This window comes from Dasypus novemcinctus, chromosome 23 (assembly GCF_030445035.2).
Source record: "Dasypus novemcinctus isolate mDasNov1 chromosome 23, mDasNov1.1.hap2, whole genome shotgun sequence".
Lineage (NCBI taxonomy): Eukaryota > Metazoa > Chordata > Mammalia > Cingulata > Dasypodidae > Dasypus > Dasypus novemcinctus.
The window spans coordinates 28113288-28138745 of NC_080695.1; the positions used below are offsets into that span (position 1 = coordinate 28113288).

At 54.8% G+C, this 25458-nt stretch overlaps 3 protein-coding genes across 4 annotated transcripts; 1 reads left to right on the forward strand and 2 right to left on the reverse strand.

Moving 5' to 3' along the window:
• Positions 1-5214, reverse strand: TGFB1I1 (transforming growth factor beta 1 induced transcript 1). Its single transcript, XM_004479438.4, has 11 exons — positions 5120-5214; positions 3686-3801; positions 3506-3558; positions 3257-3399; positions 3003-3090; positions 2800-2905; positions 2485-2682; positions 1488-1661; positions 1166-1247; positions 791-939; positions 1-624 (listed from the first exon to the last, which is right to left on the reverse strand). Exons 1-11 carry the CDS (start codon positions 5130-5132, stop codon positions 358-360), a joined length of 1389 nt encoding a protein of 462 aa, XP_004479495.1. The 5' UTR covers positions 5133-5214; the 3' UTR covers positions 1-357.
• A 1673-nt stretch (positions 5215-6887) lies between these two features.
• On the reverse strand, positions 6888-15833 carry ARMC5 (armadillo repeat containing 5). Of its 2 annotated transcripts, none has more exons than XM_004479437.4 (6): positions 15184-15833; positions 11921-12028; positions 11035-11821; positions 8687-9174; positions 8083-8215; positions 6888-8002 (listed from the first exon to the last, which is right to left on the reverse strand). In XM_004479437.4, exons 1-6 carry the CDS (start codon positions 15662-15664, stop codon positions 7192-7194), a joined length of 2808 nt encoding a protein of 935 aa, XP_004479494.2. In that variant the 5' UTR covers positions 15665-15833; the 3' UTR covers positions 6888-7191. The 2 variants fall into 2 exon arrangements, with proteins under 2 accessions (XP_004479494.2, XP_058142007.1); XM_058286024.1 differs by having other exon boundaries at positions 12916-15218.
• A 585-nt stretch (positions 15834-16418) lies between these two features.
• Positions 16419-25233, forward strand: LOC101418465 (zinc finger protein 436-like). Its single transcript, XM_012520006.3, is given in 2 exon segments — positions 16419-16509; positions 16512-25233. Coding segments are annotated over 2 exon segments (987 nt in total). The 3' UTR covers positions 17408-25233.
• Positions 25234-25458: the final 225 nt, after the last annotated feature.

Genomic DNA, 25458 nt, shown 5'->3' on the forward strand with positions numbered 1-25458 from the left:
GCGTGGAAGGCGTGTTTATGTAGGTAGAAAAAAAAGTGCACAGAGAGGTGAGGGAGAAGGACGTCCGGTCCGGGCCTCCGGGTAGTCGGAAGAGCCAGGCCCCTCACTCCAGTCAGGGGGTTCCCCCAAGGGTAGGACTACAGTGAAGGACTCCTGCAGGATCCCCCGTCAATGGTCCACCCACCATTTGAGGCGTGCGACCTTGGGACTGGCGGGGCCTTTTCTGCAGTGACCACCGAGAACGGAGTGGGTGGGGCTGCCCAGACGGGGGTGGGCAGGGGGGCCGGCAGCGGCCAAGGCCAAGGCCAAGCGCCAGGCAGCGGGGCCCAGGGGGCGCGGGCCGCGCGGGGCGGGCGCTCAGCCGAAGAGCTTGAGGAAGCAGGGCTGGCAGTAGGGCTTGCCGGCGCGCTCCTGGAAGGAGCCCTTGGTGAGCGGGCGCAGGCAGAAGGTGCAGGTGAAGTGGTCCGGATGGAAGCGGCGGCCGAGGGCCGACACGCAGCGGCCGGTCACTGGGAGGCCGCACGTGGCGCACAGCGACCCGCGCCGCGCGTGGAAGTGGTTCTCGCACAGCGGGCGTCCCTCGTGCTCGAAAAAGCTGCCCCCCGAGAAGGGCGCGAAGCATTCCTGGAGGGGAGTCGCAACGCGTGAGGAGCCCTGCGTAACCCGCTGTGCCACACACCGTGCCCGCCCGCGCCGAGGACCCCGAGCTGTGGTCCCCAGGCCCCGCCCCAGGCTCCCGGTTCCGCCTCCCGTGGGGCCGCCCCCCCAGGCCCCGCCCATAGGCGCGCACCCTGCAGACAAAGCAGTCCGGGTGCCAGAGCGCGCTGAGCGCCGAGATGTAGTTGTCCAGGATGGGGCCTTGGCAGCCCTGGCAGCGCGGGGCGAAGAGTTGCAGGAAGTCCCGGCGGCAGTACGGGCGGCCCTCGCGCTCGTGGAACCCTGGGGCAGGAACGGAGTGGGTGGAAGGAAAAGGGGGCCTCCAAGACCGGAGACCGGGAGTCAGTGAGCAGGGGCAGGGGAGTGCGGGGCCTGGGGCGCCACGGGTGGGAGAGGATGGGGTCAGAGGTGGCCGGAGAAACTGGGAGAGCCTCGAGGTCGGGGCAGGAGAGGCCCGAGCCAGGCGGGGTGAGACCCGCGGCTTTTAAGCCAAGAGTAGAGCTCTCACCCTCATCCCCGAAGGGCTCCCCGCAACTGACGCAGCAGAAGTGTTCCGGGTGCCAGTGGGTGCCCAAGGCGGTAACCATCTTCTGCGGGGGAATGAAAGAGGAGACAGACTCAGTGTGCTCCTTCATGCCTTGTTCCCTGCATCTCCGGCCCGGACCCAGGTGAGTGGGCTGAGATGCGGGAGCCCTAACAAGGAACTTAGGAGTCAAGGAGAGGGCGAAGCAAAAGGGATCGCGGACGTGGCCAAGGGGAGGCTTGCGAGTGGCGGGCTCGGAATGAGACCCATCCCACGGTGCTTGAAGCGAGACCGAAGCAGAGCTCACGTGGCGGATGGGTTGGTTGCAGAAACCACATCGTGGCGAGAAGCGCTCGAAGTAGCACTCGGGGCAGAAAGGAGCTCCGTCCTTCTCGAAGAAGCTGCTGCCTCCCAGGGCTGTGGAACAGCCACCGCAAACGAAGTGTTCAGGGTGCCAGGTGTGGCCCAGTGCCGTCACCACCTGTGGGGCGTGGGTGAGGCTGGGGTCAGAGTGGCCCTTGGGGCTGCCACATGCCAGTTGAGGTTTACAGGCATTTTCCCACTCTGATCCTCCGAGGTCAGGATAAAGAATTTAAGACTCATTCAAGGGCATGCAGCCTATAAGTGATGGAGTGTCAACCCAGATGTTTCAGTTTTGCTCCAGGGCTGACAGACCCATTAGGCTCAGTAGGCACAGTGTTTAGGGCCCCCAAAATATTTTAATTTCTTTTAGAATCAGGAGGAAAAAATGAACTAGAAGAAAATGCTTTGATATATAATATGTAATATTGACATATCCATCTTTATACCAATATAGCCATAAAATACTTTTAAGAAAATTTTATTGAGCAAAGGACCCATGAAAGCAAAAGCACCTAGGGCCCACAAAAGTCACAATGTTGCCCTGATTTGCTGAGACTGGGAATTCTGGGATAGGAGCTGGGCACTTATCCAGCAAGGAGACTCTTGGTTAACCATGAGGTCAGCTGCTCTCAATAATATCTGCTCAGCTAATAAGCCAAAAGTGGATGGTGGTGGAGCCAACAGGCTTTTGCAAAATGAGATGGGGGGTTGTCAAAGAGCCTGCACAGTACCTGGCATAGTAGGAGCACAATACATGCTAAAGGGGTGGGAATAGTCTCACCCTGCACTTACTTGCTGTGGAACTCAGAGGCTCAGTTTCCTCACCCATAAAATATAAATAACAGTAATACCCACTTCAGACTTAGTTTTCAAAAGGGAACAGCACAAAGCCTAACTCAGGTGTGTAGGCACTGCCTCCCCTCTTACCCAGCTCCACTTACTTGCCCAGCGATGGGTTTATTGCAGGAGCCACAGAGACCCTTGGCCTGTGTGGGAACTCCGCGGCGGCTGAGGTCGGACTGCAGCAGCCCAAGCATGGTGTCCAGGCTGCCCTTGTTGGCTGGCCCTGGGGGCGGTGATGGAGAGCCCTCATTCACCGAGCTGGGTGCTGTTGGCTGAGTCGGAGCAGAGGCTGGAAGCTGCAGGGGGAGGACATGAGCGCTGAGTCAGCAAGCGTGCAAATGCAGAAGGGTCTAGAACAGGTGGGGGTAACTCCAAATGGACACCAGCCCATCCTCATCCCCTGCCTAACTCACATGGTTCTGGACACGAAAGTCAGAGAGCGAGGCCATCAGTCTGTCTAGCTCCAGGGTGGCTGAGGTGGCCGAAGGCTTTGTGGGAACAGGGGATGAGCTGGGGGGGCTGGGAAGACATAGTGTGTATCAGCTGGGAACCTCCCAGATGCTGCCTCTGGGAGCTCAAGCCTCCAGGATCCCTGTCACCTCTCTTTCAGACTCACATGCTGGACCTTTGCTTCTCCTCAGACTGGTCCTCCTTCTGCTCCCCCGCAGCCGCCTTGCTAGATGGGAACTGAGACATTATTTCATCTGGAGAGAGGAGAGAAGGGCACCTGGACATGGGGCCATGCTCAACCCGCCCTCTCAGTAAAGTCTTTGTGTCTGTTAGCTGCCCCTCCAGGAAGTCTATGAGCCTTAGTCTATGCCCTTCCCTCACGCCCATCCCACCAAGGCCTTTATCGTTAAAACGCTGTACCTGTGATGTTGAACTGGGTGGCATTAAGTTCCTGGAGCAACCGGTCTAGCTCACAGAGCCCAGTGCCCAAGACACCGCTGGAAGAGGAGAATGGAGGGGCCCCAGGGGCCACAGGCTTGGGGGAACGAGGTTTGCATACCGTGCTGGGAAAGAGGATGGGAGCCTGGGGTCAGGGATGGGGAATCCAGGCCCCCCCACCTGACCTTCAGTTGGCTTCTCCAGCCTCCCCTCCACCTCCAGCCCCCTTACCTGTACAGGTGGTCTTTGTCTCCAGAAGCTACCGAAGATTCCCCAGATGCTGTCTACAGAAAGAAAAGACACCCATGTGGGATGCCAGTCCTGTCCTTGAGCCCTCTCGGGACCAGACTTCTTGAGTCCTGGCCAAGCCTGGCTCCAGGGACTGCCCCAGTCCCCAGCCTGTGGCCTCACCTGTGACTGGTGGCCATAAGGCAGGGGAGGCGTGAGTGGCTCCGGGGGCCGCTCCTTTGGAGGCGCTGACCTTGGCATGTGTGAGGTGGTGGTCTCCAGGTCAGAGAGCAGGGCATCTGCAGTGAACAGCAGTCAGGGCGAGAGGTCGAGGTCAAGGTTAGGGCCACCTGACTTAGAGGCTGAGCTTAAAGTCACCAGGAATCAGAGAGCAGAATTCCTTAGGAGCTCAGATGAGAAGGGTTCCAAATGCATGGTACTTGAACAGGACAGAAGTTGGTGTTAAGAGGTCAGGAATCAAAAAGCACGGGCTCCGACCCAGGCAGAGAGCAGGAAGGAGTATTTAGGCCTGGAACATCCCCACTGACTCTTTCTGGGAGTCAAGCACAAACTCAGGCGTCTGCTTCTTTTATGGCCCCCATCTTCTCTAATGCAATCAAAATTGGCTCTTTTCTCGAGCCAAGTTTGGCTCCACCCCAAACTGCTCAATTGGCTGTGTGCCTGGCATCCAGCTTTTTGATTGGATACCCCCTCTCCCACACCCACTAGCTCCTCACCCTACCTAAGCAGGCCCTGCTCAGCCCTGGCCCACCTCCAGGCCCGGCTGGGGGCACCCTGCGTTCCTCACTGGGGAGCCTGCCGGGGACCTGCTTTCTGACTGGCTGCTTCTCCACTGCGTCGGTGCCGTTACCCCCACTGAGGAGCACCCTCTACTGGGGGGTACCGGAACTCCTCTCACCCAGGGAGGGTGCAGCCTTCCAGCCCCAGCCCTAGCTGCTGGGGACCCCCAGCCAGTCCCAGGTCCCCTTCACCATCACCTGCGGGGTCCTTTTAACCCTTTCCCTTCCAGAACCCAGAAGTCCCTGCCCCTTACTTACTCCCCATCTCTTAGTACCCTGGTGGACCCCTTAACCTCTCCCAGGCACCTTGGCGCCCCTCATCTATTATTCACTTTCTTGCCCCAAGAACTTGACTCCTACTTGCACTTGGGGGCCCTTGACTCTCCCTTTCCCCAAACTCTGGCACAGACCCGCTTCCTCCTCCAGAACTCCAAGACTCCATGTCACACCCCCCTCCAGTCCACTTTCCCACTTTCCTGGTCCCGAACCCAGGGTCCCTTTGGCCCCTCCCTTCGGAGCCCCTGCGACCAGGCGCCCACGGGCGCCGCACCACCCGGCCCATCAGCGCCCGCAGCCAAGGATGGAGGAGCAGAGCGAGGGAAGGAGGGAGCTGCCGGCCCGGCAGAGGCAGGAAGGGAGAGGCAGGAAGGGGGACGTGGAGTCGGGAAGGAGGAGCGGGCAGAGACGGGAAGCGCGGAGCGAACAGACGCGAGGCGGGGATGGAGGGATGCGGCGAGTGCGGAGGGGCTCCCGGGTGAGGAAGAGGGACCGCGCGGCGGCGAGGGGCTGGGGACGCGGGGACCCGAGCCCCTCTCACCCAGGTCCTCCATGGCGGGGCGCGGGCAGACGGCGCGGGGCGAGCAGGGCGGGGGCCGTGTCCGGTGGGGGCGGGGGGCGGGGGGACGTCCGGGAGCCGGAGGCCCGGCCGTGACCATGTAAGGAAGCCGGGACCCGCTGGGATAGGGCTGCGGGGTGGGGGAGCGAGGGACGGGGAACCCGGGGTGGGGGCGTGGAAGTGGGGAGGGCCGCGGCCCACCCAGGCCCAGCCCGCGCGCCTCCAGGCGGCCACACCCCAGCCTTGGCCTCAGCTGCAGAGAGCCCCAGAGAAGTGAGAGGAGCGGCTCTCCCAGACCAAGCCTGCAGCCTGGGGCCCCGGAACAGGCTTCCAGAGCCAGCACCTGAGCCCTCGTTAGAGCCCCTTCCCACCCGCGCCGTTCCTGAGAGACTTGTCTCGGAATTTTGGGGTTAGGGGAGGAAGTGATGTTCTAAGGCCGGCCAGATTCAGAGACCTTCCCTCAGAGACCCTAGCAGACCACCCCATAAAGAGATCCCAAGTCACATACTAGACACAAAGAAATTTCTCAGAGATGGAGACAGACACAGTGAACGGTACACAGACTAAAGATGGGATCTTCCCTCCAAGACTTGGAAACAGATAGATACAGGGCAACTGACACCCAGGCACAAGTCGCTAGGAGAGACTCAGAGACAACTCCTGTTCCCCCACCCCACCCCCCACCCCAAGCAGCCCTCAGGTCAAAGCCCTTCCCCAACACCCAGGTGACCCAGGCTTGCTCCTGGACAGCTCTTTCCCAAGAATCTGATGAACACAGAGAGGAAAGCAAGACAACCACAGGAGGCCTTCCCAGGACCGAGACCCTGAGAAACCACACTCTGGAGATGGTAGGTCAGGCAGCACTGTGCTCTGCCGGACAGACCTGAGTGCTGGTTCATGAGCCTCAACCCAGGGACACATCAGAACCATCAGGGGAGCTTTTGAGAACACCGATGCCCAGGTCACCCTCCAGCTTGAGTCAATCAGAATGGGCCCAGGCATCAGTACTTTTAAAAAGGTCTCTGGGTGGTCCTAATGCACAACAGCCCGAGAACCAGCGATCTGGACAAGTACCTAGAGAGGCACAGAGATACTAAGTGGCAACCTTGGCCCCCCAGAGGCAGACCCTGGCAGGGAGCTCTCCTTAAAGAGGCTGCCACCCGAGTGGCCAGGAGGACCTGGGAACTGGGTGACAGGGGGCCCACCTCGGAGACTAAGCGTGAGCCCTCCCCTCCCCTGAAAGCCAGCCCAGGGCTTTGGCTCTCTCTGGACATGACCAGAACAGGGTCTTGGCAACACAAGAGCACAGCAGGCCTCCCTTCAGGCAGACATCAGGACACCTGGCCCATGAAATGGAGACAGACCCAGAGACAGGGCCCCAAGATGGACAAGGGCAGTTAGGAAATAGTAATGCTAAGGCCTGGGACACACATCTACACACTCACAGCATCCCCTTGGCACAAGCCCCTCTGCCCTGGCCAAGGTCTGTGTGTCCATATGGACAGTTGCTTCTGATCAATGAGGCCCCTTGGGCAGGAAGCAGGCATCCCCTGGGGCCCCAAACCACATCCTCAGGAGCAGCTGGGAGAAGTGGGGAATGTCACCCTATCCCAAGGCTCCAGGAACCAGGGGACAATGATGTCTTCAACTCCTGTAGGCCAAGGATGGACTGTGTCCCAAAAGGACTCTGCTTAATGGGGTATAAGGGGGGAAGGACTCCCACAGGAAAGTAAGCAGAAACAGCACACAATTGGGGTAATCCAGCTCATCTTTAATCTCAATTCCAGAGGGCTGGGCCAGGCCAGGTGCCTGTGGCCCTGGGCTCCTCTCCATCTCTTGTACCCCAAGGCCAAGCCCTGACCTTGGCTTCTCACTCCTGAGTCTTCAGGCCATCATCCGGGGTCTGGTTCTGTCCTCTCATTGGTCCTCGACGGCGACTACTTCTGCCCAGCCTCCTCCTGTGTCAGGAGCCCTTCACTGCCACCACTCTGAAGGAGGCCACTCTCATAGCCATTCTGTCATTGGGTTCCCTCCCAAGGGGGGGCATCGACAGGCTAAACTGGGACCCTTGCCCCTGCCTCAACTCCCATCACCACAGACAGTAATGCCTCAGCCAGAGGCCCTACCTCCTCACCTGCTGCCTCCACCAGCCCCACCAGGGCCAGGGCCCGTTTCCGTGGGCAGTGCCCCGGCCCCAGTGTCCAGCGAGCACAGTGGGCAGCCAGCCGCGGCCGGCCCAGGCGGAATACTTCACCCACTGACTCGGGGCCTCCCTGGGGCCCCAGGTGGATACGGCCCACAGCCTCCTCCAGCTCCTCCTCCAGCTGGGGCAGCAGGAAACGGCCTGCAGCCTCCAGCGCTTCCTCGGCTTCTGAGCCCAGCAGGGGCTGTCCTGGCAGGGGTACGGGCCCCAGGGCAGCCCCACAGCCCCGGCAGCCATGCAAATGATGCAGAACAGGCCAGGCTGCGCTGGGTGACAGGCCTCGAAGTGGCACCAGGTCCATCTGGGCTTCTGCAAAGCTGCCAGCTAGCAGGGCCCGGAAGAACGGGGAGGCAGTAGCTGAGGTGGCCCGCTGGGCCGGGAGCTGCAGGCCAGAGTCCAGCAGGAAGTGCAGGTCAGGGGCCGGGACAGGGGCTGGGCCCAGCAGAGGTTCATAGAGGCAAGGGGAGGGCGGGTCTTGGTCCAGGCTGACTGCAAGTGGGAGGGCCGGGCTCACAGAGGGAGATACCAGGCCTTGGAGGCAGGACAGGGAGTCTGCAGCAAAGAAGAGGAAGAGTGGATGTGGGGCCGGCCGGTTTAGCGCTGTGAGGAGGAGACGGAGGCCACCCTGGTCCAGAAGAAGCCGACGCCACAGAGAAGGCTTCCTGTAAGGAGAAGGGGAGCCTTTTAGGAGGTGGAAAGGGGTGGGGGTGGGGAACGGTACCCTTGCCCCCAACCCCCTTACCGGCAAATGAAGGGCAGTGTCAGTGCACAGGCCACACGGTCCTCGGGGCTCCCGGAGAGCAGCAGGTGGGTGAGGGCACCCACTCCGAAAGGCGATTCGGCCTGCACAGTCAGGTTTTGTAGCAGCATCTCACCTGCAGGGATGGGAAGGGCAGGGCAGGTTGGAGCCGCTGGCCAGGGCAAGAGTGGGATGGGATGAGCAAGACCTGACTCAGGGCACGAGGTGAAAGTGGGGGTGGTCAGGGGGCAAGCCTGGGCCCTCAAAGGCTGAAATGGCCTGTAGTTAGGGCACAGAGGCAGGGCAGTCCCTGGCAGTGTTGGCAGGGGAGTGTTGGCAATGGGAGTGGGAGGGCTGGAGGCCATAGTGGCTGAGCCTGGGTTCACCAGGGAGGGTAGAGGGACAGTACAGACCCCGTGCAGTAATGGGTAAAGAGAGACAAACAGGTAGGATTCTAGCCATTGGGGCCACCCAGGGTTCAGGGAATCTGGGTCCCAAGGCTTGGCCAGAACTCTGCATGTTGGCCCTTCCCTTCCAAGCAGTAAGGAAGGTTCTGGGCCCAGGCAAGGAATCATAACAGGCTGGTACCTGGCCCACGGGGACATACCCAACTCTCGGTGCTGGCCGCGGCGCGCAGGCCGGGCGCGTGGTGCTGGCCAGTCGTCCGGCGCGACGCCGAGCACGAGCCAAGCGCGCAGGAGCGCAGCTCCGTAGCTGCGCACGAAGGCCTCGAGGCAGGCGGGGTTGCAGGTGAGGCGCGCCAGGATGCGCAGGGCGCGGGGGCTCGGCGGCCCCGGCGCGCCTGTCACATAGGCGAGCAGGCCACGCAGCGCCGGGCCCGTCACCAGCGCAGCGCTCGGGTCCGGGGCCTGGGAGAAGCGCGACAGCAGCAGCAGCGCCGGCCCCTCGTGGCCCCAGGGTTCTTCGTGGGCGGAGACAGGGCTGCGGCCCAGGGTGCGTGGAGAGGGCAGTGTCCGCCCCGGGGCGGGGCTGGCTGGCTCGGAGGGCTCTGGTGGCGGCGGGCAGCGCTCTGGGGACCAGTCTGGGGAAATGTCTCCAGGGCCGGCGGCGTAACCCTCTGAGATCAGCCACGACCTGCAGAAGGGAGGAGACAGCTCAGCTCAGGGCCAAGGCCTGCCAGCAGGGTCAAAGTCAGGTCAGGTGATTATAACGTGACTCAGCTGGCCCACTGTATGCACACCAGAAGACCTGAAAACTGAAACTCGCACAAATATTTGCATGCAGTTGTTCACAGCAACGCTGCCCACAAGAGCCAAAGGTGGATGACACCCAGGGGGCATGACAGATGACTGGATAAATAAAAATGTGGCAAATACCTTCAGTGGAATATGATTCAGCCCCAAAAAGGAACAGCGTTCCCATACAGGCAACTGTATGGATGAACCTTGAAGATGTCGTGTGCAGTGAAATAAGGCAGACATAAAAGGACGGACGGGAAACGGACTTTGGCCCAGTGGTTAGGGCGTCCATCTACCACATGGGAGGTCCACGGTTCAAGCCCTGGGCCTCCTTGACCCGTGTGGAGCTGGCCCATGCGCAGTGCTGATGCGCGCAAGGAGTGCCGTGCCACGCAAGGGTGTCCCCCGGTGAGGGAGCCCCACATGCAAGGAGTGCGCCCGTGAGGAAAGCCGCCCAGCGTGAAAAGAAAGAGCAGCCTGCCCAGGAATGGCGCCGCCCACACTTCCCGTGCCGCTGACGACAACAGAAGCGGACAAAGAAACAAGACGCAGCAAATAGACACCAAGAACAGACAACCAGGGGAGGGGGGGGAATTAAATAAATAAATAAATCTTTAAAAAAAAAAAAAAAAGGACGGACTGTGCATGATACTTAGAATATGCAAATTCAGAGAAAGAAAGAAGAGCAGTGGTTAGTAGGACTGGGGGAGGGGGAATGGGGAGTGATTCCTTATCGAGTACAAGTTTCTGTCTGGGGTGATGAAAAGCTTCTGTAAATAGATAGGAGTGAAGGTTACACAAGACTGCCCATGTACTTAATGCCACAAAAATGTATGCTTAAAAATGGTTAAGATGATTTTTATGTTATATATATTTTGTCATAACACCAAAAATATCCTAGGTCATTAACAAGAACAGAGAGCACGCAACTATGCACAAGGAGATGGGGGTGGGCCTGAGGGGGTGGGATAAAGGGCACAAACAAAAGTTCTTGTCCAGGTACATTCTAGTGAGGGGAAAGAGACAACCAAACAAATAAGTAATTAAGCTATATGGAAGGTGAGATGGCATAAACAGAAAACAAAGGGAAAAACAAAGGGGAACAAAAAGCCATGCAAGGGGAGAGTTGACGTTTTAAATAGGGAGTTAAAGTGGCCCCCATTGAGAAGGTAACACCTGAACAAAGACTTGAGGGAGGTGAGGGGTCAGGGCATCCAGGGGAAGTGTTCTAGGCAGAGGGGACAGCAAGCTGCCACATTCAAACACTAGCCAGGCAGCCAGTGTGTGGGAGAAGAGCGAGCTTGGGGAGAGTGGCGGAGCCGGCGTCAGCCTACAAGAAGGCCATGTTCATGGAGCGCTGAGGCCAGGCAGGGGGCTGAGTGGTCTCCTTACAAGTGTTCGTCCTTCCAATAGCCTGTGGGGCAGTATGCTGTCCTCCATTTTACAGAGGAGCACGCAGAGGCACAGAGAAGTTCACTAGCTTTCCCAGGATGTCTCGGCTTGCAAAAGGGGTAGTGCCAGAACAAGGATGAGGCTCCAGGGCACACCCTTACCCAGGGCACCTGCTGCCTCCCTGTGAACCTGTGTGGTTCACGAAGTTCGGAGGTGCTAGGATGGGTGGGAACAAAGAATCTGGACTCAAGAGCCAATAAAGCTTCTTACTGAGGCAGAATGGGGGGCTGGAGGCAGGGTAGTGAAGAGGGCTGGAGCAGACACAAACCCCCACCCCAAATGATGAGGGAGCTTAGGTGCTCACCTGAGGCTTCGAAAGCTTCCACCCTCTGCCCGCTCAGGGGTGCGCTCTTCAGGGAAGTCCCAGGAAGCAGCTTCTCTTCCCTCTTCTTCCTCATCGCCAGCCTCACCACAGAGCTGCCCAGCCAGAAGGGGCACAAGCCCCAGAGCTTGTAGTCGGCCCAGGGCCCCAGTATCGTAGAGGAAGCCCACGAGGGCGGCCACGACACGAGGGTGCCAGGCACTGGCACGAGGGTCCCGCAGCAGGCCCATCAGCAGCTCCAGACCACCAGCATCCCGCAGCCGGGCCCGGTTGATGGCTTCCCGGCAGAGCAGGCACACAGCCCGTACTAGGGGCTGCTGGGAGGCTGGGCTCGTCCCAGTGGGGCCTCGGCGCCGCCGGAGCTCTCCTAGTAGCACCTCCACACCACCAGCATTGCCCAGTGCAGGCCGTACCAGGCCCTGAGCGCACAGGTTGGCCAGGGTCAGGATGGTGGCCTCACGCACTCCCCGTTTGGGGTGGGAGGCCAGGCTGACAAGCGGGCCCAGCCCCCCACCCAGACTCAGCTGCTCGGCACAGGCCCGGGAGCAACCTCGGCTCAGCTCCAGGAGGGCACGGACTAGGGCCAAAGTCAGGGCTGGGTCTGGGTTGGCGGCCAGGAGCTCAGCCAGCGGGCGCACTGCACCCTGCTGTGCCAGGGCCAGGCGGTGCTGGGGCGAGTCCGCCAGGTTGCGGAGGGCGCGCACCACACTCTGCAGGCACTGCGAGTCCTGGCAGGCCGCCAGGCTCTCCACGAGCAGGGGGACAGCGCCTGGAGGGGAAGGGGAGGATGGGGGGTGAGCAAGGCCAGACACCCAAGCCTCTCTGCCACCCCCAAGCCCTAGCTAACCCAGCCTCCCGGCCTCCTCACCTGCAGAGTGAATGTCCCCACAGCTTTCGGGTTCCATGGCTAAGTTCCCCAGGGCACGGGCTGTTCGGTTCTGGATGCTGTCTGTCTTCACGCACTGAAGAATGGTCACTGCGAAGAGGATTTACCACCATGAGGTTTCTAGACACTATTGTCTCTCACTGGTCACCTCAAGAACGTGGCCTGAAACATAATGTAAACTATAGACCATGCTTAGTAGCAGGGCTTCAATATTTGTTCACCAATTGTAACAAATGTACCACACTAATGAAAGATGTTATTAAGGGAAAATGTGAGAGGGGCAGGGGGTGGGTATATGGGAATCCCTTTTTTTTTTTGAGGTATCATGGCCAGGGATTGAACCTGAGACCTCATATGTGGGAAGCTGGCACTCAATCAGAGCCACATCTGCTCCCCCTAGTTGGCTGTTTCATTTGTTCTGCTTTTGTTTTGTATTTTTAGGCAGCACTGGGGATTGAAGCTGGGACCTCCCATGTGGGAATCAGGTGCTCAATCACTTGAGCCACATCCACTTCTTGCTGTATACATGTTTATAATTTTTTAATTTTTAAAAGATACTTAGATTACATAAATGTTATGTAAAAATATATATATATATAATCCCCCCCACTTGCTGTTTATGCTCGCTGTCTCCTCTCTGTGTCTGTTCATTGTTTGCTCCCTGTGTCTGCTCATCTTCTTTTTCTCGGAGGTACCAGGAACCAAACCCAGGACCTACTATGAGGAGTGAGCCACCTCCACTCGCTGCTTGTCGTGCCTCTTATTCTGTTTCCTCATTGCACCATCTTATTGCATCAACTAGCTGTGCCTGCCCATCACGTTAGCTTGCTGTCTTCTTTAGGAGGTGCTAGGAACCAAACCTGGGGCCTGCTGTGTGGTAGGCAGGCATCCAACTGCTTTAGCCACATCAGCTTCCCCCTCCCCAATATTTTTTATTTTATTTTATTTATTCACCCCCCCTTGCCACCTGCACTCACTGTCTGCTCTCTGTGTCCATTTGCTGTGTGTTCTTCTGTGTCTACTTGTCTTCTCTTCTAGTCTTCTCCTTAGGAGGCACCAGGAACCTAACCTGGGACCTCCGATGTGGGAGAAAGACATTCAATCTCTTAAGCCACCTCAGCTCCCAAGTTTGATTGTGTTTCTCACTGTCCTTCCTCTGTGTCTCTTCTTATTGTTGCATCATCTTGTTGTGTCAGCTTGTCGCATGGGCCAGCTCGCCTTCAGTAGGAGGCCCCAGGAACCAAACCTGGAACTCCCATATGGTAAATGGGGGTCCAATTGCTTGAGCCATATCCATTTCCCTCTCCTATATTTTTGGATGCAAATTTTCTGTAATCTAAACTTCTTTAAAAATAAAGTAAAACAAACAAACAAACAAAAATGTGCCCTGAGAAGGTCAGGCTTGGCCTTCAGAAGAGACGAACATTTGAGCCAGGTCTGGAAAGCTTAACAGGGATGTATTTGCTAGAAGGACTGTGGGTGGCAGTGCTACAGGGTATCCCAGGCTTGGAAGCAGCCTGTCTGTGCAAAGGCCCAGAGGTGAGATCCAGTGTCTGCAGTGACCTCACGAAGGGCCTTGAAAGCCAGGCCAAACCTGATAATTGTGCTTAAAGAGGTTACATAAAGGAATATGCTTGCTCTTGGGAAATGTATATGGTTGCATTAAGCATTCAAGGAGCATGATGTATGCAACTTTCAAGTGTTTAGAAAATAAATAAAATGATCTGACAAATGTGGCAAAATATTAAAAGTTGGTAAATCTGGGTATCTGAGTAGGGGGTATGTTTGAGTTCTCTGTATTTTTTGTATTATTCTTGCCACTATCCTGGGCCTGTACTTTTTTTTTTAGAAGGTACTGGGGATTGAACCCAGGATCTTGTAATGGGAAGCAGGCACTCAACCACTGAGCTACATTCACTCCCTGTGATCCTTTACTTTTGAAATTATTTCAAAATTAAAAAGTTTAAAAAAAGCAGTCCAAGGAGTCTGTGAGGCACTGGGACTCACCAAGGGCTTTAAGAAGGGGAATGTCATAATATAATCTGACAGCTAAGTGGAGAATGGGGTACAGAGGAAAGGAATAGGGGCTGGGGGAGCAGTGAGGGGGCCAGGTGAAAAAGGACAATGGTTTGAACTAAGTAAACTACCAGCACTGCCCAGAGTGGATAGTGGGGCTCTAAAGAACTGGTTGGATTTAGGCGATATTTAAAATGTGGAACTGTGACTGGATGGTGTGGGGGGTTTTACACTAACATATGACTTATGATTTATGGAGGATTTATTGCTGTGCCAGGCCTCTTGTCAAACCCATGAAGGTCTAGATGTATTTAATGTGAATTTTAAAAACACAAATACTGGAAAGTGGGTGTAGCGCAGTGGTTGAGCACCTGCTTCCCATGTATGAGGTCCCAGGTACCTACCTTAAAAAAACGTAAAACTAAAAAACAAAAACTTTTTAAAAAAATGAATGCAAAAAATGAAAATTTCGTCAAAAATGATGCCAGCATCATTTCAGAGCTGGCAGGCAATGACGCTTTGGCTGTCTTCATCTGATGGCCATGAGGTGGCGCCTATTTAGCCGGTAAACAGAAAAGCTTGCGATCTTTTGTGAGGATTTGTTCTTATTGTCCTAGTTTTCAACAGTAGACGATACCCCAAACCATGCTCAGAGTACCTGCGTTCTGTATTTATTTCCTCCCCACTTCAATTTTGCAAAGCAGTCATTATTATTCTATTCTACAAGGAATCCGAGCCTCACACAAGGATTAGATGACTTGGCCAGATGGAAGGACTTGTAACCCAGGTCAGGCTAGTGCAGGACCCACCAGCAGAACCTCTACTGGGTAGTCCTGGTACTAGGTCATCGAGAGGCGCTTCAGAGCCCAGCGTCAGACGCACAGGCACTGAGTGTCTGCTTGTAAAGATCGTAAATGGAGGAGAGGAATCATCTGAAAAAGTCATCCAATAACCCTGTGGCCACCACCAGCCCCGCTGCGGCGCAGGTGCTCAACGACCAACTCCCAGATAACTGGCTGTAATTCTCTGGAAGGAGGCGCCTACGGTATAAAACATGGAGAAAGCAGTGATGTCATGGAATCGTGATGTCATGAGAGCTGGGTAGCGCTGCGACATCACAAAGCACGTTCTCCAAGCTACGACACAAAGAACTCAAGACTCGGCCTAAGCCCAAGCAGAGAATAAAGCGCTGCGGTAATCGTTCTAAGAAGTGGGGGCGGGGCACTTACCCAAAGACAGAATGCCGCCGAGCCTGCGCACTTCAGCCCGGCACGCCCCTTCCGTGCAGCAGTTAGCAAGGATGCTGAGAGCCAAGTCCAGAGTCTTGCGCAGGCGCGGTGGCGGCGAAGACGTCGACGACGAGGACGCAGAGGAGGGGGCGGAGCCCGCCGAGGGGGCGGGGCCAGCAGAAACCATTGACAAGACCGACGAGGGGGCGGAGCCGGAGCCTGCCTGGGGCGGGGAGGGGCCCGAAGCAGCGGCTCGCCGTAGCAGCGTGAGAAGGGGGCGGAGCCCGCCGCGTGCCCGGAAGCGCTCGATTCCCCCCGCTGCCTTGATGTGGCGCGTGCGGAGGGCTAAGAGCGCACGGCCTAGGGGTGTCTCGTTGGTAGCTGGATCCTTTCCCCCACCCAGACCCTCCCCGGCCGCCTCCGTGAGCTGCGCGAGGCAGAACGAGAGCGAGTCCGTGGGGGTTGGTTTCGCAGCCGCCATCTTGGCTCCGGCCTGAGGCTCCGCCTCTCTTGCTCGCCGCCGGTCAGACGGGAGCGGAACTGGTAGAGAGGGGCGGGGCCAGGCACCGCCTCTCTGACGCTATTTAAATAGCGCCACCGCTGATAGCATGCACGTCGGCAGTTGTAGTTCTTGGTCCGGAACTCTGATTCTTGCACAGTCGCAGAAGGCACTTCAGCAGTGATGGTTGTCTAATCTTCGTGCGCGCTCAAGAGGCACGTGTAGTGCATGCTGGGATATGTAGTATGCACCAAGCTTAGGCTTAGTTTAGGACGGACGGAAAACTCTCTCCTAGGGGAATCCTAGTGGACCGGTGCCTCTGGAGAACCAGGCATCCCTCCATGGAGTCTCCGTACCGTGCTGCTCTGGGTGACTTGGCTTTTTCGCCCCTTGCATGTCCTCAGCAGCGACCGCTTTCCTTAATTCAGGCACACTTCGCTGACCCCCAGCAGTGCCCGGGGTCCCGAAGTCCGGGCTGACGAACTCGGAGGACCACGGGGTAAGCCAAAGATGTCAAGTTCCTGACAGCTGCCGCAGACGGGAAGCTCTCGCTCGGCCAGGTGACTGAGAGAGTTAAATCCACCGAGACCGTTCGGCATCGCTTCCTAGAGTGGCATGGGCTTGTGGGCATTTCCAGTTCCGGTGCTGGGCCCCCCAATCCGGAGTGTTTCCCACTCTGGTCGTGCTCGTGGTTTGAGTGACTGGTGTCTAGAAAACGGGGCGTTCTGCATCAGCGATGGAATCGACCGCCACGGAAGTGGCGAGGGAGAGCTCGGACGGGGCGGATCAGCAGGAAAATCGGACATCAGGACCGCCGAGATCGATTGTGGGGTTGTTCCTTCTGAGTGTCCCTTCTTGGTGTGGCAAGGGCAGCCCGCCGCCCGGGAAATGCTACTGGGCTTGCAATACCTATATAGGTCAGGCTCTGGCCCTGAGGAGGAAGCCACTGCCAGGACCTCCTGTCCAATCCCCAAACCCTTTGGGTGCTGGGAGTGTGGATTGACCGCAGCACGCCTCCTTGACCTCATTCATCACCAAAGCAGCCACGCGGGCGACAAGCCCTACTGCTGTCCAGAATGTGGCAAAGACTTCCGACGTGGCTCAGATCTTGTTAAGCACCATCGAGTCCACACGGGCGAGAAACCGTTCTCCTGCCCAGAATGTGGCCGCTGCTTCAGCCTCAGCTCCAACCTCACCCAACACCGTCGCTCCCACTCAGACCACCGACCTCACAAGTGCCTCGAGTGCGGTGAGGCCTTTGGCTGCAGCTCGGACCTGGTTAAACACCAACGGGTACACACAGGGGAGAAGCCTTACACTTGTGGCGAGTGTGACAAGACTTTCAGCGTCAGTTCCAATCTGATCCAACACCAGCGCACACATACGGGCGAGAAATCCTACCGCTGCGGGGATTGGGGCAAGAGCTTCAGCCTCAGCTCCAACCTGTTGCAGCACCAGTGCTCGCACACAGATGAGAAGCCCTACTGCTGTGCCTGGTGTGGTGACAGCTTTGGGCGCAGCTCCTATCTGCTCAAACATCAGTGTTCCCACACTGGTGAGAAGCCTTACAATTGCTGTGAGTGTGGCAAGAACTTCACCAACAGCTCTGACTGCCTACGGCACCAGCGTACCCACAATGGGTACCCACACTGTCCTGAGTGTGGCTGTGGCTTTAGTGAACTTGCCCAGTTCACTGAGCACCAGCATATCCACTCCGGGGAATGACCCTATACCTGTCCACAGTGTGACAAAAGCTTCTACCACAGCTCCAAGCTCTTGAAACATCAACGCACACACACAGACGAGAAGCCCTGCAAGTGTCCCGATTGCAGTAAGAGTTTTGTGGACAGTTCAAATCTGCTGCGGCACCGACATACTCACACAGGCCAGAAGCCTTATACCTGTAGTGTATGTGGCAAGAGTTTCAGCCAGAGCTCCCACCTGCTCATCCACCAGGTGGCCCACAGTGATGAGAAACCCTATGGCTGTCTGCAGTGTGGCAGAGCCTTTGCCTGCAGCTCCAACCTGGGCCGGCACCAGCGGACATACCACGGTGACACTCCTTGCAAATATCCCTGGCTTCAGCCCACACTTCCGCTCTGACATTGGCCCAGTCCTTGGGGAACCTGAGGGGACATGTCCTCTAAGCAGACTTCTTTTCTGTTTCTCTAGAGCTGTTGACTCGTGGGCAGGTGATGGGGTTTGGGAGAGCTTTCGCATCCTTTCCCAGGCCTTCGGGGCTGAGTCAGGGAACCCCGGGCTGGAGAAATGGAACACCTGAGTGCTGGTCACTGCTTTCAGAGAGCCCTCCTGGATATGAGGCCTTAGGCTGATCGGTGAGGCTCCAAAGACTGAAGTCTACCAGCAGGAGGGAGCATTTTCTGCAGCCAAATTCTCTACCCCTGAGCTGGACCCCCTTAGGGAGCATGTTCTGATGGCAGGAGCTGCCCAGCAGTGGCCCAGCTGCCTCCAGATATGAGATCTCTGGCTGCTACTGACCAGGCTTTCCTCACAGGCCTAGGGAGTGATGGCATTAGTCATACCAAGAGCAGCAGTTACCTCTTCCCAGAGGCCAGGCAGGCCAGAGAGGAATGCAACAGGAGGTGGGTCCCTGACCTCGAGTGGGGACCGTAAGGAAGATTGTGGCCTAGCACAGGGACCAGAGAATTTGAATTTGGAACTGGTATGTGAACTCTGGGACACCAGGTCCCTTTGGAAGACCTCTCGCTACATGAGGACTATCTTGACAAGGCTAAACAAGGGCCAGTGGGCCCAGGGCCAAAGCACATGACCAAGAGACCTGTCTTTTGAGTGCTTTATGATATTTTCGGTCAGGGGCAGGAGGCCCAAGCTTTGTCATCTGCCCCTTCCCCTTCCTTGGGCCCCTCCCTTGGAAGTTCTCCAGGCTCTTTCTTTGCTCCTTTGTCAAAAGATGAAAAAGTGATGAAGATACACTTGTGCTGGGACATTTGGAACTGACCATGCCCCCTTTGCCCTGCTCCCCTTTGGTGCAGTGTGCCCAAACAAATGAATTTCTGTTGGTAAAACTTAGCGCTTATGGGGGGCTACAGGGAGGCTTTGCAAAGCACTATGTAAAAATCTGGCCAGAACAGAGGGTCCAAGTTTTGAGGCTCTCCCCTTTCCTCTCCATAGTTGCCTGGCGGACAGTCCTTCTACCACTAGCTCCATGGATCTAAGCTCACCTCTTCTTAGCTGTGGGACCTTGGGTAGGTCTGCCTCTTCTCAGCCTCTAAAAACAGGGAGGATGACGGCTTCCTCACAAGGCTCGGTGAGGATTCCATGGCAGCACCTACATGAAGCAGATGGCTCAAGGGAGCGACTCTGGAATCCTCAGTTCATTCTCTTTCTCCTTCAAGTTTAGAGCCGTTTCAGTGCTGCTGTCAGCAAGCATCATGCCAGCTCCTGCCTAAGGTGGCAGAAATGAGCAAGACAGAAAGCCCCATTCTGGGGCAGCTTGGCATCTCGTGGAAGAGATGGACTCAGGATCAGGAACAACCCAGAGTGAACAGTGCCAGCAGTGGGTGAGGGGCCTTGCCTGGAGTGAGCCTGGAAGGCTTCACTGAAGCGACACCCATGGATAGCATTTATCTATTAATACCTAAGCTGGGGAGCAACAGACACCCCTGAGCAGGGGTCAGCAATGGAGGAAAGGGTTCTTGCCATGTTCCCCATCAACAGCACTTCCAGGAGTGCAAGCCAGGCTTGACTTGAAGGTCTGAGCCCAGCACATAGTAGGTACTCAGTAAATAGTTGTCATGATCAGGTCCTGATGATCCTCTTCCTAGTGTTCTTTGGGCCTCAGTTTCCTCATCAGAGGCTCATCCCTCTCCTGCTTCCTTTGCAGAGCTGCACTGAGTGTCTTGTGTTTTAAAAACGCTCAGCAAAATCTGGAACTGCATATGGGTGTTCAGTACATGGTGAAAAAGGGATGGGAGGCAAAGAATGTTTGCAGATTCCCGTTCAGAGGACTGGGAGCTAATTTCTCACATTAGGGCAGGTATCCTGGGGACCCAACTCACCCAAACTGCAGAAACAGGTACTGCCCAGAGCAGAGGTGCAGACAAGATCTCAGATGAAGGACAGGTAGGCTCAATCCAACAGGTGTTTCTCCAGTTGTATACTGCCCTGAGCTGGGCAGAGAGGCAGCCTCACTGTCCCAACATGACTGGGACCAGTGCTTAGGCCAGAGGTGGTTGCAGACACATTTGTTTGGCTCTCGCAGTGTATGTATGTTTAAACAATTAAGCCAACCTGCAAATCAGGAAACTTCACATCACAATTTAGATTTCCAGATTTTTTTTTTAATCAGAAAATTCAGCAACACTGGACATTTACAGCAATAACTGGACAGCCCCCCTCACTCCCTGTTGTATTCCTGATGCAGCACATTTCTTTTGTGTTAGCTGCCTGACCCAAATAACTGGATTTGGGGTTATAATCCCCACCCTATGTGGTCATGGGTGAGAAAGACCTTGCAGCAGAGACCTGTGTTAGTCTGATAGACCCCGTCAGGACTGTTAGGTGGGAGGATGGTGACTGGAGCTCAGCTGGGGATATGATTATCTCCTCAGATACTCCCTGAGCTCAGACGGGAGGATGGGAAAGACTGGAAGTCAGGCACAAGTGATTCTGCCAGCACCTCACCTGGTCTGACTCAGGCCTATCTTGGCCAGGGGCTACCCAGGAACATGTGGACTTGACCTCTGAGAGATCACTGGGACACAGGATTCCAAATATCCCAGCATCCCTTGTGCAGTGCTTGTACTCAACGAATATGCTTACACATCCTTTGCCCTCAAGGCTTATCTCCTGCAGGTGTTGAGGGTTATCCATCTCAGGTTCCATCAGCCACCCTCACCCCTGTCGGTGCTGAGAAAGAGATTCCAAGGCGCCTTAGTGGTAGGCATGCTTGCAGTAGTCAGGACTTCAAACTTTTCCCAACTCTGCAGGACACTGAGAGGAAGGAGTCTCTTCCTCACTCATTTATTCACTCATTTATTCATTCATTCAAGAGCCTTGAGGCCTCTTTTAGGCCCAGTCCTTCCTGCCCCTTCAGTCACTGAGAGAATTCAGACTCAATTCCTGACCTGAAGGGGCAGAAGGGAGTACTGGTAGGCGAGAGGCTGAGATGGGGAGTTGGGGATGGGTGGGGGGTGGCTCTGGAGGAAGCCAGTGGCTCAACCTGGGGTCAGAGGAGGCTTCCTGAGACCCTTAGCAGATGAGCAAAGGTTCACTTGGTGAGGGGAGTGAGTGGCATGTCGGGCATGACAAAGTGGAGCCCACCCCTCAATAGTAGACTGGGGGCCACAGAGACTACCCTATTATTCCCATGGAGGTCAAACTGTCCTTGCCCTTTTCTTACACTTTCCTGCTCTCCATCCCACCATTTTCCTTTCATCTCTCCTCAAGCCCTTTCCAGTAACAGACCTTCTCTCCTGCCCTGAGCCTGCCTGTCCATCCCTGCTCTCCCCAGATCTCACCCCCTAATCTTGAGGCTCCTTTCCATAACTGAAAGGGGACAGGGGCAGAGCACACCTGTCTGGCTAGGCCAGGTGCCATTTGCCAAGCAATATTGCGTCCACAGCCCCGGTGGGGCTTACGGAGACAGTCCCTGGATATTACTCGGCCCTGGGAGCCAGGGTCCCCTCTCTGAGCTTGTGGGCCTCCCAGAGCCTGGCGCTGAAGGGTGAATGTGGCCAGGCTCTCACTGTGGCTTCAGGAGGGACACTGGGGTGCTGGAGCAGCACCCCACCCCCGGCTCCCTTTCTCCCTTTCTCCCTTCCCTGGATATCCCTGTAGGCAGACTCCATGAGGATGGGGACCATGTCTGCATTGTCCCTGCTGAGTCCCAACATCCCAAATGGCACCAGCACAGAGAGCCTCGAGGAAGTTCCATTTGTTCTCTGTGAAACTCATAGCTTCTTTTCCCCTGGGATTCGGGTCCACTTCCCAAGATGGGGAGACTCCAACGAAGGCTGAGAAGGGTGGGCTGGCCCAGGGCAGACATGCTTACCTTCCACCCCAGCCTCGCTACAGGGCTGAAGGTCACAGGGCTATTAACTTCAGGACGGAAGGGTGACTGAACCTCAGGGAAGGGGCAGAGACTAGGGGACCATTTGGGAATGGGATGGCAATGGGGGGCAGATGGCCAGATCCAAAACAAGGCCTGCAAAAAGAGGGGCTCAGGGATTCCCTGAGCCCAGCTACCCACAGAGGTGACAGTAGGACCTGCTGGCATTTTGCCCAGTGTTGATGGAGAGGGGGCAAGAGGTCCAAGAACTTGACACTCCTACTGGCTTGACTTCCCCTTCCCACCTTGCCTCCTGGCTGATTTTTTTTTTTTTAAGATTTATTTTTTATTTATTTCTCTCCCCTTCCTCCCCCAACCCCCCATTGTCTGCTCTGTGTCCATTCGCTGTGCCTTCTTCTTTGTCCGCTTCTGTTATTGTCAGCAGCATGAGAATACTGTGTTTCTTTTTGTTGCGTCATCTTGTGTGTCAGCTCTCCGTGTGTACGGCGCCATTCCTGGCAGGCTGAACTTTCTTTCACTCTGGGCGGCTCTCCTTACAGGGCGCACTCCTTGCACATAGGGCTCCCCTTCGCAAGGACACCCCTGTGTGTCATGGCATTCCTTGCGTGCGTCAGCACTGCGCATGGGCCAGCTCCACATGGGTCAAGGAGGCCCGGGGTTTGAACCGCAGACCTCCCATGTGGTAGGCAGACGCCCTATTGACTGGGCCAAGTCCGCTTCCCGCTCCTGGCTGATTTTGACCCCAGGGATATGAAGATCTCTGGGACACCCAGTTCCTGGGAAATAACCATGGAGCTTCTCTTCGTCCCTCCTTACACAGCCTGCACCCTGGTTCCGTATACATACTGTGCCAGGTCGTGGACAGTCTGCCTCTCCTCTCCCTTGACCCCAGGCTCCCTTCAGCCTTTGAACTGCAGCTGTTCAGATTTGGAAGGAAGGAGAGAATGGGGGCTGTGACTGTGATGAAATCAGGGACAGAGAAGTTTCATTCATCATGAAGGGGAGAAGGGACCTCCACTCCTGTCATCATCTCTGTCTTGCTTTCCTAGGGTTGCCGTAACCAAGTACCACCAACTGAATGGCTCAAAACAACAGGAAATTATTGTCTCACAGTTCTGGAGGCTAAAAGTCTGACTCCTCAGGGGAGAACCCTTCCTTGCCTCTTCCAAGCTTCTGGTGGTTTGCTGGCAGTCACTGGGTTTCAGTCGCCAAATGGGGTTCTCCTCTGTGGCTCTGTGTTTCTTTTCCCCTTATAAGGACTCCAGGATTATGGAATGAGGGCCCAGTTGAAGTCAGTTTGGCCTCATCTTTTTTTTTTCATGAGAGAAGTTGTGAGCTTACAAAACAATCATGTATAATGTGCAAAATTCCCATACATCACCCCTCCACCAATGCCTTATATTGTTGTGGAACATTTGTTATAGATTATCAGAGAACATCACCAGATTATTACGACTAACTATGGTCCATAGCGTACACTTGGTATATTTTTTCCATACCCCCTATTATTAGCACTGTGTATTAGTACTGTACATTTGTTATAGTTCATGAGAGAACTCTCTCATGTTTGTATTGTTAACCACAGTCCATCTACCACCACATGGCTTACTAGGTTATACAGTCCCATGCCTTGTACATTCTATCCAAAGTATACACTCAGTGGCTGTCACGTTCATCTCATAGTTGTGCAGTCATTACCCCAGTAAACGTTAATGTTTTCCTTATCCTAAAGAAAAAACTCCCATATCCCCTATTATTGACCCTTGACATTGACATAGTACCTTCTTTGACAGTGACGCAAGAATATTACAGTATTGCTGTTAGCTATGGTCAATAAGTTACATTAATTGTATTTTCCTCATGCATCACTATATTCTTACCACTTTGTAATAGTGACATACATCTGTTCTAGTTCATAGAAGAACATTTTTCTATTTGTAGTATTAACCACAATCCTCTTTCGCCTCCAGGTTCACTGTTATTCAGTCCCTAGATTATTCTTTAGTTTTCTTTCAATTAACATTTACATCCCTAGACTACCCCTTTCAGCAGTTTGGCCTCATCTTAATAACATCTTCAAATACCTTATTTCCAAATAAGGTCAAAATCATGGCACAGGGAGTTAGGACCTGATTATGTCTTTTGGAGAGAGACACAATTCAACATATGACAATCGCCAAGCAAAAATCCTGACCAGGATGCTCACAATGTTTTCTCCCAGGATTGTCTGAAAGAAGCCAGGATTGAGATTCCAGCATCCTTAGCTCAAGACACCTGCCATCAGAGAATTCCAGGCCCCTCATCTCCTGGAACCCAGGTGCCCCACCCAAACAGCTCATCTACTTCTCTCCACCAGTGTCAACTCCCTGGGCTAACCACAGACTGATTCTAGGACCTCCCTTAGTGATGGGATAAAGAGAGGAACTAACATCCTGCTTGCTATGGGTGACCTCTTCCAGGCTTGCCAACATCCCCCATCCAGAATCCACTTGAGCTCCAGGAAGGAAATAAAGGGGGCTGCTGGGAACTCAAAACAGATTATCTCCAAGTTCAAGCACCAAAGTTCATGCATTCAATTCACAGGAAGACTCACTCAGAACCTAGGGCTTCTCAATTTACTCAGTAATTAAAAGTTTTGTATTTGGGATTTATCATAGGAATGCAAGAGTAGTTGTCTTAGCCTGATAGGCATGTGGGAAGAGCATGTCTTTTGGTGTCCAGAGGGTGGACTGTGGTAGATAGGGTTTAGTATCCCAGAATAGGCATGTTCTTAACCCTGGTCTGTGTTCCTGTGGGTGTGAGTCCACTGTAAATAGGACCTCTTGAAGATATTATTTTTAGTTAAAGTGTGGCCCAACTGAATTAGGGTGGGTCTTAATCCAGATTGCCGGAGGCCTTATAAAGAGAAAGCCACAGGGAAGGGCCAGAAGCAGGAAGTCAGCAGGAAACCAGAAGAGAAAGGAGAGGGCACTACCATGTGAAGGGAAAGCCAAGGAATCCCAAGGATTTCCAGCAGCCAGCGCCAGAACACTGCAGATATTAAGGAGAAAGCAAGTCTTGCTGATACCTTGATTTTGGACTTCCTGTAGCCTCAAAACTGGGGGCCAATAAATTCCTGTCTTTAAACCACTCCTATTGTATGGTATGTGATGTACCAGCCAGGCACACCAAGACAGTAATTCAATATATAAAAATCCTTTCATGTAATACATCACATAAATAGAAATGAAGGGGAAAAACACATGATTATTTCAATAGACACAGAAAGGCATTTGACAAAATTCAACAACCTTTCATGATTAAAACACTCAGGAAACTAGGAACAATAGGAAACTTCCCTAACATAATTAAGGGTGTTTATGAAAAACCCATAGCTAACATCATACAGGGGTGAAAGAGTGAAAGCTTCCCCCTAATATATTTTAAAAAGACAAGAATGGACACTTTCATCACTGGTATTCATTCTATCTAGAACATTTGGCAAGGGAAAGAAATAAAAGTTATAAAAGTGGAAAAGAAGAAGTAAAATTTCAAAAGGGGAAAAGAAGTAAAATTATCTGTATTTGCAATCACCATGATCCAAAGGAATCCAGGTCAGTGCCAATAAATGAATTCAGCAAAGTTGCAGGGTACAAGATCAATACACACAAAAATCAGTTGTGTTTCTATACACTAGCAATGAACAATTTGAAGAGGAAATTAAGAAAACAATTCCAATTACAAT

What these genes read in the sequence shown, in the direction of transcription:
- TGFB1I1 (XM_004479438.4), bottom strand. An exon ending in GACAAAGACCACCTGTACAG is followed by an intron (nt 3,400 to 3,505) that starts GTAAGGGGGCTG and finishes CCTCTTTCCCAG; the next exon opens with CACGGTATGCAAACCTCGTT. An exon ending in ACTTTCGTGTCCAGAACCAT is followed by an intron (nt 2,683 to 2,799) that starts GTGAGTTAGGCA and finishes CTCCCCCTGCAG; the next exon opens with CTTCCAGCCTCTGCTCCGAC.
- ARMC5 (XM_004479437.4), bottom strand. Translation starts at nt 15,664, where the DNA reads ATGGCGGCTGCGAAACCAACCCCCACGGACTCGCTCTCGTTCTGCCTC. An exon ending in TGGGGACATTCACTCTGCAG is followed by an intron (nt 11,822 to 11,920) that starts GTGAGGAGGCCG and finishes CTTCCCCTCCAG; the next exon opens with GCGCTGTCCCCCTGCTCGTG. An exon ending in GGAAGCTTTCGAAGCCTCAG is followed by an intron (nt 9,175 to 11,034) that starts GTGAGCACCTAA and finishes TCCCTTCTGCAG; the next exon opens with GTCGTGGCTGATCTCAGAGG.